The sequence below is a fragment of the Aphis gossypii genome, chromosome 3 (assembly GCF_020184175.1).
Source record: "Aphis gossypii isolate Hap1 chromosome 3, ASM2018417v2, whole genome shotgun sequence".
Taxonomy (NCBI): domain Eukaryota; kingdom Metazoa; phylum Arthropoda; class Insecta; order Hemiptera; family Aphididae; genus Aphis; species Aphis gossypii.
In genome coordinates, this window is record NC_065532.1 from 3,146,057 (window position 1) to 3,163,853 (window position 17,797).

Genomic DNA, 17,797 nt, shown 5'->3' on the forward strand with positions numbered 1-17,797 from the left:
ACTGCAATATTTAAGATTAAACAGAAAAAATTGAACATACTCAATGAATAATTCTGTATAATATAATTATATGTATACCGATTTATATTAAGATAAAGGGAGAGAGAGATCAGAGAGAAAAAAGAAAAATAATTCAGATAATGTATTTATATTACTTACAATGTATGCATTTATCATTTTGATTACTGAAACAGACTTGGTAATTTATATTGTTGTAGTAATTTAATCAGACGGAATAATTGTAATAAAGCCAATACAATAATTAATTGTTATTTATTATAATATTGAACATGTTAAATGTACACTTTTAAACTAAAAATTATGATATGCTCTTTTTACTATATTTATATACCTAACAGGTCTTAACATAAAAAAAATTAACGATGAGCATACTCAGTTAGTCATTAATCAAAATGTATGCAGTGAATCAGTAATTTAATAAACTATACCGTGTTTCATATAATATATTGTTTTATCATCATCAATCAAAAGATGATATCTAATACGTGTTATCCTAGTTTAAAAGATGGTTGGTTCATGCATAACGATTTTCAATGTAAATACGTGTATGTATAAAAAAAAACAATACATTTTATATTTTTATTAACAAAATTCGTCAAAAGTTTAAAAAAAAAAATTATAAACTTTTTTATTATTGTCGACAATTGTGTAAATAGGTACTATTATTACGATTGATATCGATCATTTTTTATGATGACAAGTTCTAAATTAAACGTTACAGCCAATTGTTACTTTCAATTTAATATAATATGTGATACACTATTCACATACCTACTACGATATTGCGTAATTGAGTATTCACCCCGTTTGCATAATATATTATATTATGCCAAATCACGGGTGACTACTTTAATTAGTACGAGTGTAACGTCATTGCGATAGACGTAAATGGGTACATAGGTACCTTGTATATTATAATATGTTGACTTGTACGATCACGCGTTAAAATTAATTATAACGATAGTAGAGAGACGTAATTCGGGTATGACAATATTATCAATCGTATGAATGAAGAGTGTAGTAAAACTACGGTTATCCAATTTTACGTCGTGTAAACTTAAGAGGGATTTGCTTCGCTGGAATTGTCATCGCCGTATTATTGGATTTGTAATGTGTCTTAGGTATCGTAACACTTCAAAAACGTATCTCTCGAAGATACCGAATGCAAGACTAAGTGATTGTTGATTTGTTTATCAATTGTATTTTAATGAAATTCTCGTGAACGCCTGTGAGTGTATTATTAAAATGTTAATGCACAAAATAATAAAATTCAACCTTCCCGATGAAAATCGATGAATGATAATATACCTATTTATACGGTTATACATAATATATAATGCATCACATCACACAAAATATTGTCAATTGTAAATGTACAACATTCAAATCGTTCTCCGTGATTATAGTAAGAACTTGTGACCGCCGTTAGGTTAGATTAGGTAACCTAACCTAACCCGCCTAACTCGGCCAAAACCTCCCCTTACCTCCCTCCAGCCAAACACTGTGTTCTATATGCTCTGGGCAAGAAATCTGTTCGCCGACTTGTATAGGTACCTAACGATAAAAACTGAATTCGGATGCGTTCGTCATTATAAACGAAATGACAGGAGTGGGTGTGCAAGTGAATCACGCTGAGGTATAATATGTGCTGCGTATACGGACGCGTTTGCGACGTTTGACACGGTCGACCGGCAACTGACCTGTGAAATACGATCGACGGCGGAGACCGCACAGGGACCGGTCGGTGCCGCCGCGGTGATTAATTGGGTATCGGTCCAGCGGACGGGGACCGAAAGTCTGCCGTACGTGTATATGCCGCGCGCAAAGCTACCCCGTCGGCCAGGCCCGCATCTCAGCGCTGCTCCTCCGGGGGAGGGTTTCTGGGGAGGTTAAGGTCGGTGGGTCACCGAGCACGAGGAGCCGGTGCAGGATTATACGTCGTCGACGCCGTTTCGAAAACGTCACGTTCGCCAATAGCTTAAACCCAGCTCGAATATGTAGGGTGGAACAGTCTCCGCGGACTTATATAATAATAATATATGTACGACAGGCACTACGCGTATTCACAGAACTGTATTGTCGTCCGGACGACGGATACGTTATATTATATTATTATTGATTTCGGGTTCGTTTCGTTATCATTTTTCTAGTCGACCGCGCACCTATATACGCTCCTAATATGAGTAGATATTATACGCATGACGTTGTCGGTGAAACTATGTTGGCTTTTATCACTTATTTGTGGGTGCTTTGTTTTTTCGTTTTCTTTTCTTTTTTTTTTTTCAACAGAACTTTTAGATAAATAGTTTTCGAAAAGCTCACGGAAATACGAAAAAAGGATAAAAAATATAACACACACATATTTACTAAAAAAAAAAACAAATTCAATTACTCACTTGTTATGTGTTTTAGTATTTTCATCTTAAATTATTTTACCTGCATTATTCACGTGTTCAGCGTGTTAATAGTGATGACTGATGATTCAGTAAAAAAAGTTACCAATGTTATTAAAGAAATACGATTCATATGCTGCGTTTTTTTTTAATAACTAGCCCTCTAATAATATGTGTTTTTAATTTTAATTTTAAATATAAATTGAATTTTATATTTTATTTCTACTTTCCTTTCAATATAGTTATATTATAATCTGTTATCTATTAATAAATTTTTGTTTTGAAAATCTATTATTCATGTTATGTACTATAGTCTATAAAATATTACTGTAGATAACCTTTATAATTTCAAGAATATGATATGTATAAAAAAGTATATATTTTAGACTCTTTTTCATAATTTAAATTACATAATATTAGTACTTAATCTAAATTTACTATTTAATAATAATTTAAATTTACTGTACTCATTACAATATTCAATAATTACTCGATAAAATTACAAGTGTTTGAATAAAAATATTATTAAACTTTTCAAGAATTTAATACAGTTGTGAAAATATTTATTTTAAAATTTAAATAATTTAATGAACACTTTCTTAACTTGTTCTTGTTTAAAAAGTTTTTTTTTACCAGTACGCCTTTCTGTTTAATATTATTTTTAAGAAACTAATTTTACGCCAATATCACTGTTGGATGTCAAACGCTGGACAAAGAATATTAATTTTTATTTATGAACGCATTACCAGGTTAATTTCTGGTTATTTATAACCTTATAAATATATTCAACGATATAATGGTACATTTTCTGAAAAACTGATAAAAATAAAACACCAAGAACAAAAAATTAAAAAAGCGAAAATAATAAAATAATATTAAAACATATTCATGTATGAAATTATTCAATGATTTTTAAATTAAAAATATAGTCTACGAAGTTACTAAAAGTATTATTATATATAATGGATATTGCATTAATTCCGACATTTTAGTCAATTTAAAAAAAAAATGGTATACTAAGAAGATATTTAAATAATGACTGTTCAAGATATATTGTTTAAAAATCATAATTATATAAATAAATTTTAACTTTTAAATAAAGATAATAATTGGTTGGCATCAAAAATCAGTTCAATTAAATGTATTCTAAGTCTTCGTTTAACTAGAAACTGATTATAAAATGTAATACAGCATGTTATTATAACCACATAAGTGATAAAAAACCTCATCGTGTGCCAAAATTCAACATTCTTCACTTATTCATAAGGACAAAGTACCACGGATTTATGCTGGTAAACTGTTAAATTATCTTCCTGCGCCCTGCCTAACGCTGATTAAAATATTAATTACTAAGTCATATTCGATTTGTCATTAAGTTAAAGTGACTTTCAAATATTCGCTCATTATTATTCATAAAAACATCGTTTACATGAAATAAGTATTTAAACATTTATTATCATGTTATCCACACTTAATATTATGTATTTATGATATCATTGAATTTTAAGACCAATTTCATAATAAAATAAAATTACAAGCTAGTACTATTTAAAAAATATTATTTTGTTTTAATTACTATCCCTACTATTAAAGCCATAACTACCTATAATATTATGTAATATTGTAATTTTTCATCAATATATTTACAGAAATATTCTTATATTTTATAAAATTTTATAGAGAACAATCACACTTGAGTACAGAAAATACATACATAGTTGGTATAATACAATACGGTAAAACTTCTATATAGTGAAAAATAATAGAAAATATTAATAAAAATATCCACTTTTAGGAATATAATTCATTATTAATAAACCTCTATATAGTAGATTTTAAGAGGAATTACAAAATTCCCAGTATAGGAGAGACGCTATAGGAAAAAATTATAGAGTACAAAAAAAAAGATTGATTATACATTCTGGACATATTAAAATTAGTATTATTTATTACGCGTAATTTATAAAAAAAATAAGTTATCACATGTATATATTTTACTGTAATATATTTATTATTTATTAGAAGTATGTATTATTTAACTATTAATGAATATTATTTATGAACAACTATGTTCAATGTTGTTTGTTCTTTACAATAGATTTGAAAATAGGCTACCATGAATAAACGCAGGTACGTGTCCACACAACTGATGTAACCAAAGGCCAAATTATTTTTCATTTATCAAATAGGAAAACCATTAAGATATGGAAATATAAAAATAAACTTATGAAAGATAAATATAGTTTTTCAATAGTTATGGACATATATCATGTCTAGTTATGAGAAGTAATTTTAAATTTTGGTAGTAATTTTTAGTGTCTACGTGAAATATTGAGAGTTCGCGCTATTAAAAGTTAAAACTCATATTGCATACACATATTTTTGGTGAGGAATTTAAAAGTGTCCACTATTAAGAAGTGTTTATTAATAAAGATATCAATCTAATAAAAATTATTTCTAAAAAATAAAAAATAAAATCATACAGTAGCATTCACTGAACAAATGTATACACATATTTTGTAAATTTTGAACTGAAAAAATTATAAAATTAAATTGGCTGATTTTTTTTTAATAAAACTATTAATGCTCATCATTATTAAAATTATTAAATGCATAATATTAATTACGTCTAAATATTTTAAAATAAATTAATGCAGTTACCGATTATTAATATTATCATACTTGGGTACTAACTAATTCATCAAAAGTTATAAATTTAAAAACTAATATTTATTAGTTATATTAATGATATTATGATAATATAAAATACATAATATCTCTTGAATTTTTAACTTACGTGTTGACCGTCAAGAAAAAAATGCATAAATTAAATTCCAGACATTTTATAATAAGTAGCTTTACTGAAATTCTTTTTTTTTTATTTCTCTGACAGAAACATGTGGGTCGTATCCCGTTGGATTCGCGAGGATTATTTTTCCATCTGAGTATAATTGTAACATGTTTAAAAAAAATATACCTTTTCATAGTGTTTTTATCTAATATTATAACATACAACATTTCATAAAAATTAAACTAGGTTTAATGGCATTTTTTAAATAAAAAATACTCTTGTAAGTTTTCTTTAGTTTAAATTAATTTTATTTGAATACTTTATATACTCACTAAAACGTAATAGTTTAAATATGTTAAAATATATTATATCATGTATAAAGATTCATTTTTTTTTTTTTTTAATAATAAAATAAATTGTTATTGATGATAATATGAAAAAAAAAATCCAACTCAAATACATCAAAATTCTGTACAATTGTTGGTAGTCTGTAATTAAAACAAAAAATATATATATATATTGGTATAATGTGTAACTGGCAGTTTGACAATCTTTTCACATAAGCATTTCAGGAAAGGATAGTGATAAATTATAATTTTAAACTTGAACAAATTTATCGTGTTTGTAAACATTTCCCGGTATATTATATTTTAAAGTGAACACAACTTTATATCAAAGTTACATTTTTGAGAACATTCCAGTCATTTTTCCTAAAAATGTATTATTAAAAAAGTAATTTTAGTTTAAATAAGCTACTGATAGTAAACAATTATAATAAAACCAAAATTATTAAAACTGTTCGTAAGGTACAAAACACTCTGAAAAGTATTATTGTTGTGAGGAATAACAATTAAACAATTGTTTTAGGTTTGGAATAACATTAAACATATTTTACAAAAATAATAACTTTTCTGTTTTAATTTTCAAAATACATTCAACTCCTAATATTATTCACATATTATTATTAAGTTAGATTTAGAAATACATAGCTCGTATTTCCAAGCAAATTGGTAGGACGGATAGACCCATTAAATGCCCTTAAATGTCTCCGATTTTCCACCCATTAACTTTTTTCTTATAAGCATATACAATTAGTAACTCCGGTATTAGTTATTTATCTCTAACTGAGATCCATCGTATAGATTAGAATAAAATATCGGTAATAATAAATTTATATAATTATTTATAAGAAATAAATAGAGAAATAAACTCAGTAAAATTTACAATGTGAATTATTTCGTTTATTTTTTTTTTCCATCTAAAAAGTATATTATTCTTAATAGATTCTCTAATAAAAACCGTGAATAATTAATTTAAAGTATACCATTTAACGAAAAACAATAACTCGTTAAATTTATGAGTATAAAAATTAAATTTATAAATTAAATGTAATTTACAAAATTTTTATTTTAGTTAAGTAATCAATAAATAATGAATTTTATTGATATTATTTGAGCATATTTGTACAGAATTTTATTATTTCAAATTATATAATTACCAACTAGAAATTTGGAAACTATATTATGTAACTATAAAATATTATCTCAAATATATTTATTAAATAATAAAATAATTAATAGTAAAATTGCAAAATATTTACAAGTCTTGCGTTATTTTTCAAAGATATTTCACTGGCTCAATTTATTTATCTGTAATAACCTTTTCATTCACTACTCCCTCCCAGTATTCGAATTCGAATTATTTACTCCATGATATTCTTTCGAGTGTTTTTATTTTCGATATTATCAAATAAACTGCACGATTTTCAATAGTTTTAGAAATGTATTCTGACAGTTAAAAAACTGTTCTTATATTCTCGATTTGGATGATTCAGTGTCATTTATAATGTCGATAAATATTAAACTTTACAATTCAATTCAAGGATATGTAGATTGGCTGTATTAATATTAAAAATACTGAATAAATCAATATAATATTATAATTGATAAATGATAGTTATTGACTATTAAAATATAATAATTATTATTAAACTGAAGAAAAAAGAAAAAAATATTTTTTAAAGAAAAAAATTCAATTAATTGTCTCCTATATATATAGTTCGTGTACGATTTTTTGAATTATTTACAAATTAATTTAGTTTGTTTTTATATTACGAAAAACGGTAGCCAAGAAAGTCATAGCATCTTACCATTTGAATATACTAAATTGCGTATTAGATTCGAAAAAACCATAGTGTACAATTTTCGGACATGACATATTCATCAAAATTCTACATGAGTGTTGGATTATGAAATCAGATGCTTTTTTCGGTTAATAAAAGAAAATATGTAAATCTATTTCATGACTAAGTATTTGCGATAAATTTATTAGAATCGAGATGAAAACATAAATATTATTATGTCTTTAATAATATTAATACGAATCCGAGTGGATTTTATATGGTTCATCAAATTTTAAGTATATTTGTCAAAATTACTATAAAAGAAGTAATATGCTATATATTATATATATTTTTTTATTTATCAAAAATAACATTTAAAAAAAAATAATAATAAAACAAAATGCAGAGTAGGTATTCGTCGACAAAAATCATAATACATAATATTTTTTTTGATACTTGATAACTGTGTTTTATTTGAGTATATCTTAATGAAAAAAAATAACGACGAATATTAATGGTACAATTTTTTCGTTTTAATAAATTGAAACGTTATTTATATTTTTTATTTTTTCACTTCAACATCAAGTGTTATTAGTGTAATAACATAATCATCGAGATGATATATTATTTTTTTTAAAACATAATTTTTTATAAGCAATCTATTTCAATTTGAACAACAAGCTTTAGTTATAATTGTTACAATAATATACGAACAATAATAACGAATTGAAGATACCTCCAAGTGAAGCTGCTTCGTAAAGAAATAGTAGTTGCATTTTATTTACATACTTTTACATTTTTTTTTTTCAAGTTATTTAAACAGATCACAACACCACTGATTAATGTGGTAAAATGTGTTAATTTCAATTTTGGAGTCGAAGCTGAATTTTTTTTATAATGAAACGTTATTGTCTTATAATGTAATATAATAATTCCATTCATTATTATTAGAACATTTTTAAAATTTTTGTATTCGTTATAAGTGAATTCTTTACACTTTTCGATATTTTATAGCGGTAAAATAGTTTTTTTTTTTTTTTTTACCTCGAGTTTTAATTATATATTGACCTAGTACTGAAACTCAGCTTAAAAATACTTCACGCACATAAATCTGCAATCTCCGTTCCCTTTCTTTTATTCTTGGTGACCTCGAATTAATCAAGTGCGCCCGCGCGTATTTACAGAGCATCGAAACTTTTATATCGATACCTACTCTGCGGGGGAATAGAAAACTAACATTTTCCCTGGAAGATTGTGCACCGCCTGTCACACTATCAGTATAACGCGACTTTTTGACGTCAAATTTATACGAACGTAGAAAGAGAGAGAGGGAGATAAAAAGCGTATGTATATATATCAGATTGGATAAATAAAAACCGTCACTAGTTTTTCATTTACATTTTCACCATGCCACCGCGCCATGCGAATGTAAAATACGTTTCTCAACAACAATATAGAAAGAGACGGTCCCCAGCCATATATATACATAATATACACTCATCGTTATTGTGAATCGTACGTTTTTTTTTTTCTGATCCATGTTACGGTGTTCGCGGGGCCATCGATACATTAATATCCATTTATACATTACCGCGCCACATTTTTCCTATAACACACATTTTCTGTACTTACGATAAAAAATAATAATAGTATAGTATAACTGTGCGATTCAAAATGGTCGCTGCGATACAATACTCTATTGAAAAGAAAAAATATACCATCGGAGCTTTTTTTTCGTAATCTGAAAATAAATACGTTTTATGCGTATATACTTTGACGAATATTATTACGAAACGATCGTTTTAACGTTGTCAAATTGAATTAACCCTGTTACATGGTTAGTGATCCCAGACGCGTATTCGTGGAGAAACGAATAAGGGTATCTATCATAAAAAGATTGTCAACTCAATATTAAATAAAATTAAAATTAATATTAATGTTAAAAAAAAAATCAAAAACTTGGCATGTTGTGTAGGACGTGTTTAGGAACTTTTGACACGCCATGTGCGCGCGGAGGAGTGAAGAATGTAATATAATATTACATTGTACGCCGACTAATATAGTATTATAGGAACCTGATATATGTACATTGCATATAGTATATTATTCCAATCGTAAAATTCGAAGAACAAATTTTACCTCATTAATAGGATCTTAATTCAACGGAGCTCGTATTGTCGTATTAAATCCTCCCCGTTTGAATGTAAAACATGAAACGAACGCACGTCCCACCACGTGTAAATAAATATCCTTAGGCGCGTTTCCGTACGAGTATACACATTACACGAATTGAAAATGTATGCCTACCAATGTTTGTTATACAAACGTCCAATGTCGCAACAGAGACTGTATAATATTACATGCCGTCGAATATACGGCCGAAATCATTCGTACAATACATTATGTTCAATTTTCATGCGTACGAGACTTAGTCCCAACTGTTTGAATTAAACGTCTTTGTGTGGCTTTTCGTCACGATTACCACTATCGAACGTGACGTGTGCGAATCACAAATTTCGTTATGATTGACATTTCATTAAGTAAACAACTACTCACTATTACTACACTGCGCGCTGTGTAGGTATATTGTGTATGGAATACGCGTGCCGTGTCAGTGAATCATAGTTGTTATGGTCCACCTGTTGTACTACGGTTTGGCACGACAGATATTATAATAAAATAATAATAATAATAATCTATATATTATACGTTCATTGTATATCATCGTGTCTTATGAATAAAATATAAATCATTCTTATTTTGGAGTCACGAAAGTAAAATTATTATTGAAAAGTGATGTCTTAGATTTTTTCATTATTATTATTTTTTTTTTTTTTTACTACATGAAAATAAAACGTATTACACTATAAAATTGAACCATTGCAGAGAATGACATCTAAAAATATGTATTTTCCAAGTTTTCATAGCCTGGCACTTCGTAACGAGTATTATTTATGTATTTAACCACTATATATTTAACTAGTTTAATTGTTTGACAATACAATTAATGTTAAATTTTCAAATATAATAAATATAATAACAAACTGATACCTAATGAACTAAAAAAAAATCTTTTAATTGTTTCATCAATACCTGAACTACGGAAACATCTGGACCCATCTAAAAAAAATAAAAATATAATTATTGAACAAATTTAAAGATATATAACCAATAACTAATCATACATAATATACCGGGAGTCAATTACTATTTTCGAAAAACTAAAACTGCGTCAATCCTAGGGACCTTAATATGTTTTATCAAAAATATAATATATGTATAATAAATTACTGCAGACTGTAGTATATGAGTAAAATTCACGTTTTAGGGTTGCAATTAAACATTAGAGAAATGTAATAATTATTGTTGTACGCATAACGGTAAAAGCTACTTATATTCTAGTATTCTCGTCGTTCAAACACACACCAATCTAATTTATTTATCATTTTACTGTAATACAATATTATATGATGCAGTTTATTCTTTATTTTACAGATAAGTAGGAATAACCGTTCTCGAGAGTCCACTCTCGACGACCTATATTTTTAACTATAAAAGAATAACTTTTTATTATACGAAATTTTACAATATATAAATTAAGAACTAGCTTGTGTTTTAATTGATAGATAAAGATCGCACGATCGTCATAATAAATTAGTAATAATAATTATATTCTTGTCTGTGTTGTTATAGGCGATGGAAAAAAAAATTCAGTGCCGGAAACCGGAGGAAAACCCGCCGAAAAACATTTGGCTCCCATGCATAGTATCTCCACTGCGCTGCCGCCGCGGAACACGACCAACTCGACAGCGGTGGTGGGTACCCCGACCACACCGGAAGTGTCGAACGCGACGCAAAGCAGTGCACTTGACGACGCACAACTCCAACGGACACTACTCAAACCGAAGTTTTTGACGGAAAACTCGTCGACCGTCGTCGCGCAGACGGGAGCGTCCAGTCGGATATCCTGTCTCGTCGCAAACCTGGGTGACTGCGTGGTACGTTCGACAATAGGTTATGTAATTGAATGGCATTCGGGTCGGATGTTCGACGGGAAAAGAAATAGTTATTTTTGAGTTTACTTATATGACTGTGGCGAGAAGTATTAAAGAAAAAAAAAATCAATTCGATGCTCGTTAATCGTCACACTTTAAAATAGGGGTGTCCAACCCACGGCCCGTGGAAGATTTTAATGCGGCCCTCACTTCAATTTAAAAACCATAAATTAATTGTATATAATATAAAATAAATATTTTTTTCTGTGTACTTATAATTAAATTATTAAATATTAATACTTGTAAAAATATTTCTGCTTATTATACGCTATTGTAAAATTGTAAAAAAATGTATTGTTGTATTATAGAGTACAATTTAGTCATTCAATATGAATGTATTATTATTAAAAAAAAGTACGTGGCCCACAACAACTTCTATCTATATAATGTGGCCCAGTCTTCAAAAAAAGTTGGACACCCCTGTTTTAAAACAATGTTACATATACGATTATGCAGTGCATTTAATATTTCACTGTTATAATTTTTCAACTTAGATATTCGATAAAATGTCTAATAGTACCTATTATAATTATTTTATTTTATATCTATTACAGGCTGCTGTCTAAAGTGCTTACAGTTTTTATAAATGAGACATTGTTCACATTATAAAAAGATATACATTTAAAATTTTATATTTATATAGAATAATAATAATTCAACTATACAGCATAAGTATTCAAAAACACATAATATTATATATTACATTTTATGGGCTGTAAATTATAGATTTTTTTTTCTTTAACAATAAGCGGTTTTATAATAATTATTTCTTCTGTAAAGTCCCTTTATAATTTAATTTAAATACGAGTATTAAAATATATAATATAAATGGTACAGCAGAAAATCTTAATCCATTCATTGGTTCGTTGCATTTCTAAAGTTGTTTTTCTTTTGTAAATTTATATTTAATTAAAAAAATTCATGCTACATCCTATGTTGTATTATTAGGTTTTAAACTTGTACTTTTTTTAATTTTAGCTATAAAAAACTGGATTCAAAACTAAATTACCTCTGTCAAAAAAAAAACAAACAAACAAACAAATAAATTGAATTTCAATAAAATAATATTTTTTAGATTTTTTTTGCCTACGATTGAGTTTTAGGGATGCTTATTTATTTTTTTAATAAAACTTACATTCAAATAGGCAAAGAAATAAACATCAGACCTCGTGTAAATGTCTTGACAATTTCTGTTCCTTTTTTCATACTACTTTATTATGCAGAAAATAATAAAATATAATATATATGACAGTTTAAATAATAATCAAACGTGTATTATTTCTATAATACAGAAAAATCGAAAATGTTTTATTGAAAACATTTCTTTTTTAATTTGACAATAAACATAACTAATAACTACTTTGAAGTAATATTTATATTTATATTTTTGTAATAAAACAGAATTTAATATTACATCTACATATAAAACTAAATTGATAAAGATACACTAATTATAATAGAAACATATTGAACAGTGAACCTGTAGTACTTTAATAAACTTGTAAATTTAAAACTAATACTTCTTAGACAAATATAAATTATCACTGGAATTATATTTTGTCTAATTTTTGAGGAGAACATCGAATATAAATTTATCTAAATATATTATTATATATATATAAATTATTACAAATATCAAAAAAAAAATATATATATATATATTATCCACACTTAATTAAATATAGAAAAATATTTATATGAAAATGATTATCTTATTACTTCATTTAACATTGGTAATAACATGAGGACTATTAAATGAAAAATTTTAAAAATTAAAAAAGTAATTTTGTGGAATAATCGTCAATGTGGTTGTTTAATTTTTTTGAGAAAGAATGGGATTATTTGTGGTAGCTATAACTGCTAATCTCTTTTTATCTACCCTATCATCGCCTAACATCAAATTTATACTATTATGATGTAGGGTTTAATAATTTTTATCGTTTACAACAACCTAATACCACTATATAACTACTTTAATATTAAATCATTGTATTTAAAAGCACGCGTAGAAATTGCATGTACACATATTTTTCACAAAAATGTATTTTAAGTGGATATGATGCAATAAAATATACTGACTACCAAGATATAAAATATGTATTTAAATACATACGAAATCGATTTTTGTTGCAAAAAGTAATAGAATAATATTGGGGAGTGTCCAAACAGAAAGGGAAAAAGAACTGCAAAAATAAATGTAATTCCAAAATATATGAGGGCATACAATCACAATCGTGGAGAGGGATTTAGAGGAAAAAATAATAAAATAACGAAACATACACATAACCCAAAAGAGGAACATAAAAATCCTCGGGTATACAAAAACTGAAAATCTGCTTTTGAATTATTATTATATCTGTATGCTCCTTCGCATAAATAAATTTTGATCATCGGCTAATAATTTTATTATAATAATAAACTAAATCCAATTACTAGAACATTGTACATTATGATACTTATTTTTTACCTATACATTTTAAATCTATAGTGTTAAAGTACTACAAATATTTACTGTAATATGGTTTCGATCGTAATACCTAATAAAGTAATAAATATATAGGCATGAGCTGTAAATTAAATATATTAAAATATTACAGTCATGTTTATGGTAGGTGCCTAATTGCAATGAACGTAATATATAAACAATACAAATCATGATAATTTTATTTGGATAAATATTATGGTAAATTAAAAATACAAGTACCTTGTGACGAACCATAATCTATGGAATATGACAATGGGAATGTAGGGATTGTAGTTTTATTTATGTTGTTGTATAAAACTGATTTTACATATAAATTTGAATATAGGGAACGATATCGGAATAACAATACGCATTTTTTCGGGTTTAATATTATAATAGGCTTTGTGAAATATTTAAATATCACATGATGTTAATTTACATATTATTGAAACATTTAAAACGAATGACAGTCAACCTAGGCTCTGATTATAAATTTGAAAAAAAAGCATTTAGATTTAGGGATAAGATTTAATTTACAAGTTTTGTATTTTACATATTACAAATCATTATATTTACTGGGTAAATGTTATTTTTTCAAGTAATCTTTTAGTCAACAATTTTGAATTAGAGGTTCAATGGATGCAATATTATATGACATATTTATTAAAATTATTAAAAGTTACGACGTATAAGCTATAAATGTGTATTTTTATAATTTTTATCACGTTAAAACAATAAAAAATAACTGAATAACTATATTTTTACCAGTAATAATGTAAAAAAACCCTAGTTGTATACTGCGAATGAGCGGCTACTAAATTTCTTAAGAACGCGAGTATACAATAACAATAATAATATTTTATTTGTTAATATATCAATATTATATTAATCTTATATCATTGCATTTACTGATCGCACATATCGATAGATTATAAATAAGAATAATGAATGGTATTTCTGAAAAAAAAAAACATAAACAGTAGGTAGTTAAAAAAAAATGAAATCCTGATAGCGATAAGCGAATAGGAGATTTTTTGCTTTTATTTTATTATTATTATTTATTTATTTATATATATATATATTATATATATATCAAAGATGACCCTCCGAATTATTGATGTTTTATCCTGTCGCCCACAGACATCGTTAGGCAACATTATGAACCTACGGTTTTATGTGGATTGTGTTACTAAAATATTATCCTGTAGTTTCCCTAGCGAATCACATTATTATTATCATATATTACGGAATTCTTGGATTAAAATTCTGAACGTCAGAGATCTGCCAGGGATAAAAAAAATGTTAACGTAAGTGCAGAGAATAATGTAGAGATTACTTTAACAATTATTAACATATTTTTTAGCTATCATTTTTTTTTTTTTTTGTTCTAAACATTTTATATATCATAGCTAGTCAATTGATAAAAAAATTTATATTTTTACTAATCAGATATTTTTTTCACATAAACTCATTTCTGCAAAGACTAAATGAAAATATAATATAAAAATCATATAACAAATTATTTACTCTTAAATATCAATTAAAAATTTGGAAAAAATATGTGCACAAAAATCAATTCAAAATGTTTCAATTATTATCTAAATTCTATGGTTACAAGAAAGTTATGAAATTTTTCCTTTCGTATTCGAGAATTTTACTGCTTTAGACAAGGATATACTCCCGATTTAGACGTTTCAAAATTTGATTGAATAAATTGCCCATTTGATAAGATAATATAAGAATACTGAATTCAGACTTGAAGAAACTTCGCTGGAATACGAAATGATCTAACTCTTTTATTAAATCAAAAAATGTAGTTTCAATCAATGCATTTTAGATGTTCAAAGTATGATTGCTAATATTATCAAAAAAAAAAAAAAAAATGAATATAACTAGTTAATAGTTTTTAATGTCATGTTTACATAAACAAAGATTTCTAACACTGTAAAAACAAATCAACGAATAAATCATAGGTCATGCATGAATAAAGGTTAAGTTAACAAATAAAGGATTTTTATGTATAAAAAAAACAAGCTCGATGTCTCCTGTCTAATTTTCTAATATTATAGATAAGTACCATAATTTATTATTTACCTAATTTGTAATATAACATAATTAATCGAATTTTTAAATTTGCTTTATTCTTCTGTATCTCGGCATACTATGAGTTAAAACGGTTAAGCATTTCTGCAATAAAACTTTAAAAATATTCATATAGTCCCTTCTTAACATATTTCTAATACTATCCACCTATGGTAGACTTACTTTAGTCTATGAATTTTGTTCTTATTTAAAGAGTACGTTGCAGTTATTATTATTGTTACATAAATGTATGCACAATTATTTTCACAAAGTCTAACAATTACCGTTACGTCCATGAATTAGGACACTGACGTAATATATTATTTTAAAGTAAAAAATTAACCACCTCATGTGTTCAACTTGTGCAGAGCAGAGTCGTTGGATATTCATGAGGGTAGATAGTCGACGCTTGTACATAAACAATAATTAATGCAAGGACTGATTTCCACCCGTTTAAGACACAAAACCGTTTTATCAAAGTCTTCTAAAGCCGTTAACCATTATGTTTACCAACAAATGTGTCTTATATGCGTGACTGATGTCCTCGCCATATTTCGTTGAATAATTTACAGGAAGCAAACACATAATATTTTGAATATCGATTGAGTTTGGTATGTAGGTAATTATTATTATTGTTATTAATAATAATAATAATGGCTGTGGAAGAGCATTTAAACGAAGGTCAAGATGTTCATTTTTTTAAACCCACCGCGCACCGTAAATAATAAAAGTTTTTATGTAATTCAATCTTTTTAAACAATTTTTTATAATACCTGTAAAAATTTTAAACCTTATTTAGAACTATCATGTTGTTGCCAAAATGCTAAATAGGCGCACAGTGAGGATGCAATTTATTAACATTCCTCAGCTCTAAAACGATGATTGGACGGTCATGAATGCGATTTAAGAAAACAACGCCTCATTCTATGGTTTAATTAACATTTCACATAATCATTTTACACTAAGAAATATATTTTTTGAAAACTAAATACAAGTAGTTAAGTTACTTCCTGTACAACATCTGTATGACTATATAATACCTATATTACAAAATAACAATTTGTTGCATATTATCATGAATTCACATAATAAGTGTATACTATATAAATTATTCAGGGATTTCAAAAATGATTGAATTATATTTCTGTAATTTAAATTCAGCTGTATAATAATTAATAAACCTAAATGATAATTGATGTTAAATTAAATTACACATTGTAACCATAAATGTATTAAATAAATGCAGTATACATATTGCAGTAGTCATGCGAGTAAATTAATATTTATTATATAATATATTATCATTTAAGTAAAATATAAAATTATGACTGATAGGTATATTATTGTATTAATGATTGCATTTAGACACTTATTACTTTTTAAATATGTTTTTACATTTTACTCACCTATATATTTTCATTATTTTTATAATTATTATAGTAATTATTTAATTCAAATGTATCAAAACTATAAATTATTTATCAATCATATTATTATTTGTGGCAGTAAAGGATGAAAAAAATCATCAATATATTATAAAGTAAAAATACTGTAGAGAAATCTACTTATAGGCGTTTTTTTTTTTTTATAACTTTAATATTAATATGTGTTTAAATTAATAAAAAATAATTTTATATATTGCAGGCATAAAAATAAATCATTTATAATATACATAAAATATAAATCAAATTGAATCTAAATTATAACATAACAATGAAAATAACCTATGTAATATTTAATATATTTTGTTAAATAAAAAAAAAATGATGACCGGTTCCCTATAGCGAGATAATTTTCGGAAACAAAGATAAGATAAATATATGGGTCGAACGAAATGGGAATATACAAATGGGGAGAATTGTATACGGA

At 26.2% G+C, this 17,797-nt stretch overlaps 1 protein-coding gene across 3 annotated transcripts in view; it reads left to right on the forward strand.

Annotated features, from left to right (window-relative positions):
* Positions 1-17,797, forward strand: part of LOC114128981 (hemicentin-2-like) — a 364,378-nt gene that overhangs the window by 255,293 nt on the left and 91,288 nt on the right. For all 3 annotated transcript variants that reach the window (XM_050204625.1, XM_050204624.1, XM_027993598.2), the window contains exon 3: positions 11,021-11,325. In XM_050204625.1, the coding sequence (XP_050060582.1) occupies positions 11,021-11,325 (305 nt within the window). The remainder of the gene's footprint in view (positions 1-11,020; positions 11,326-17,797) is intronic.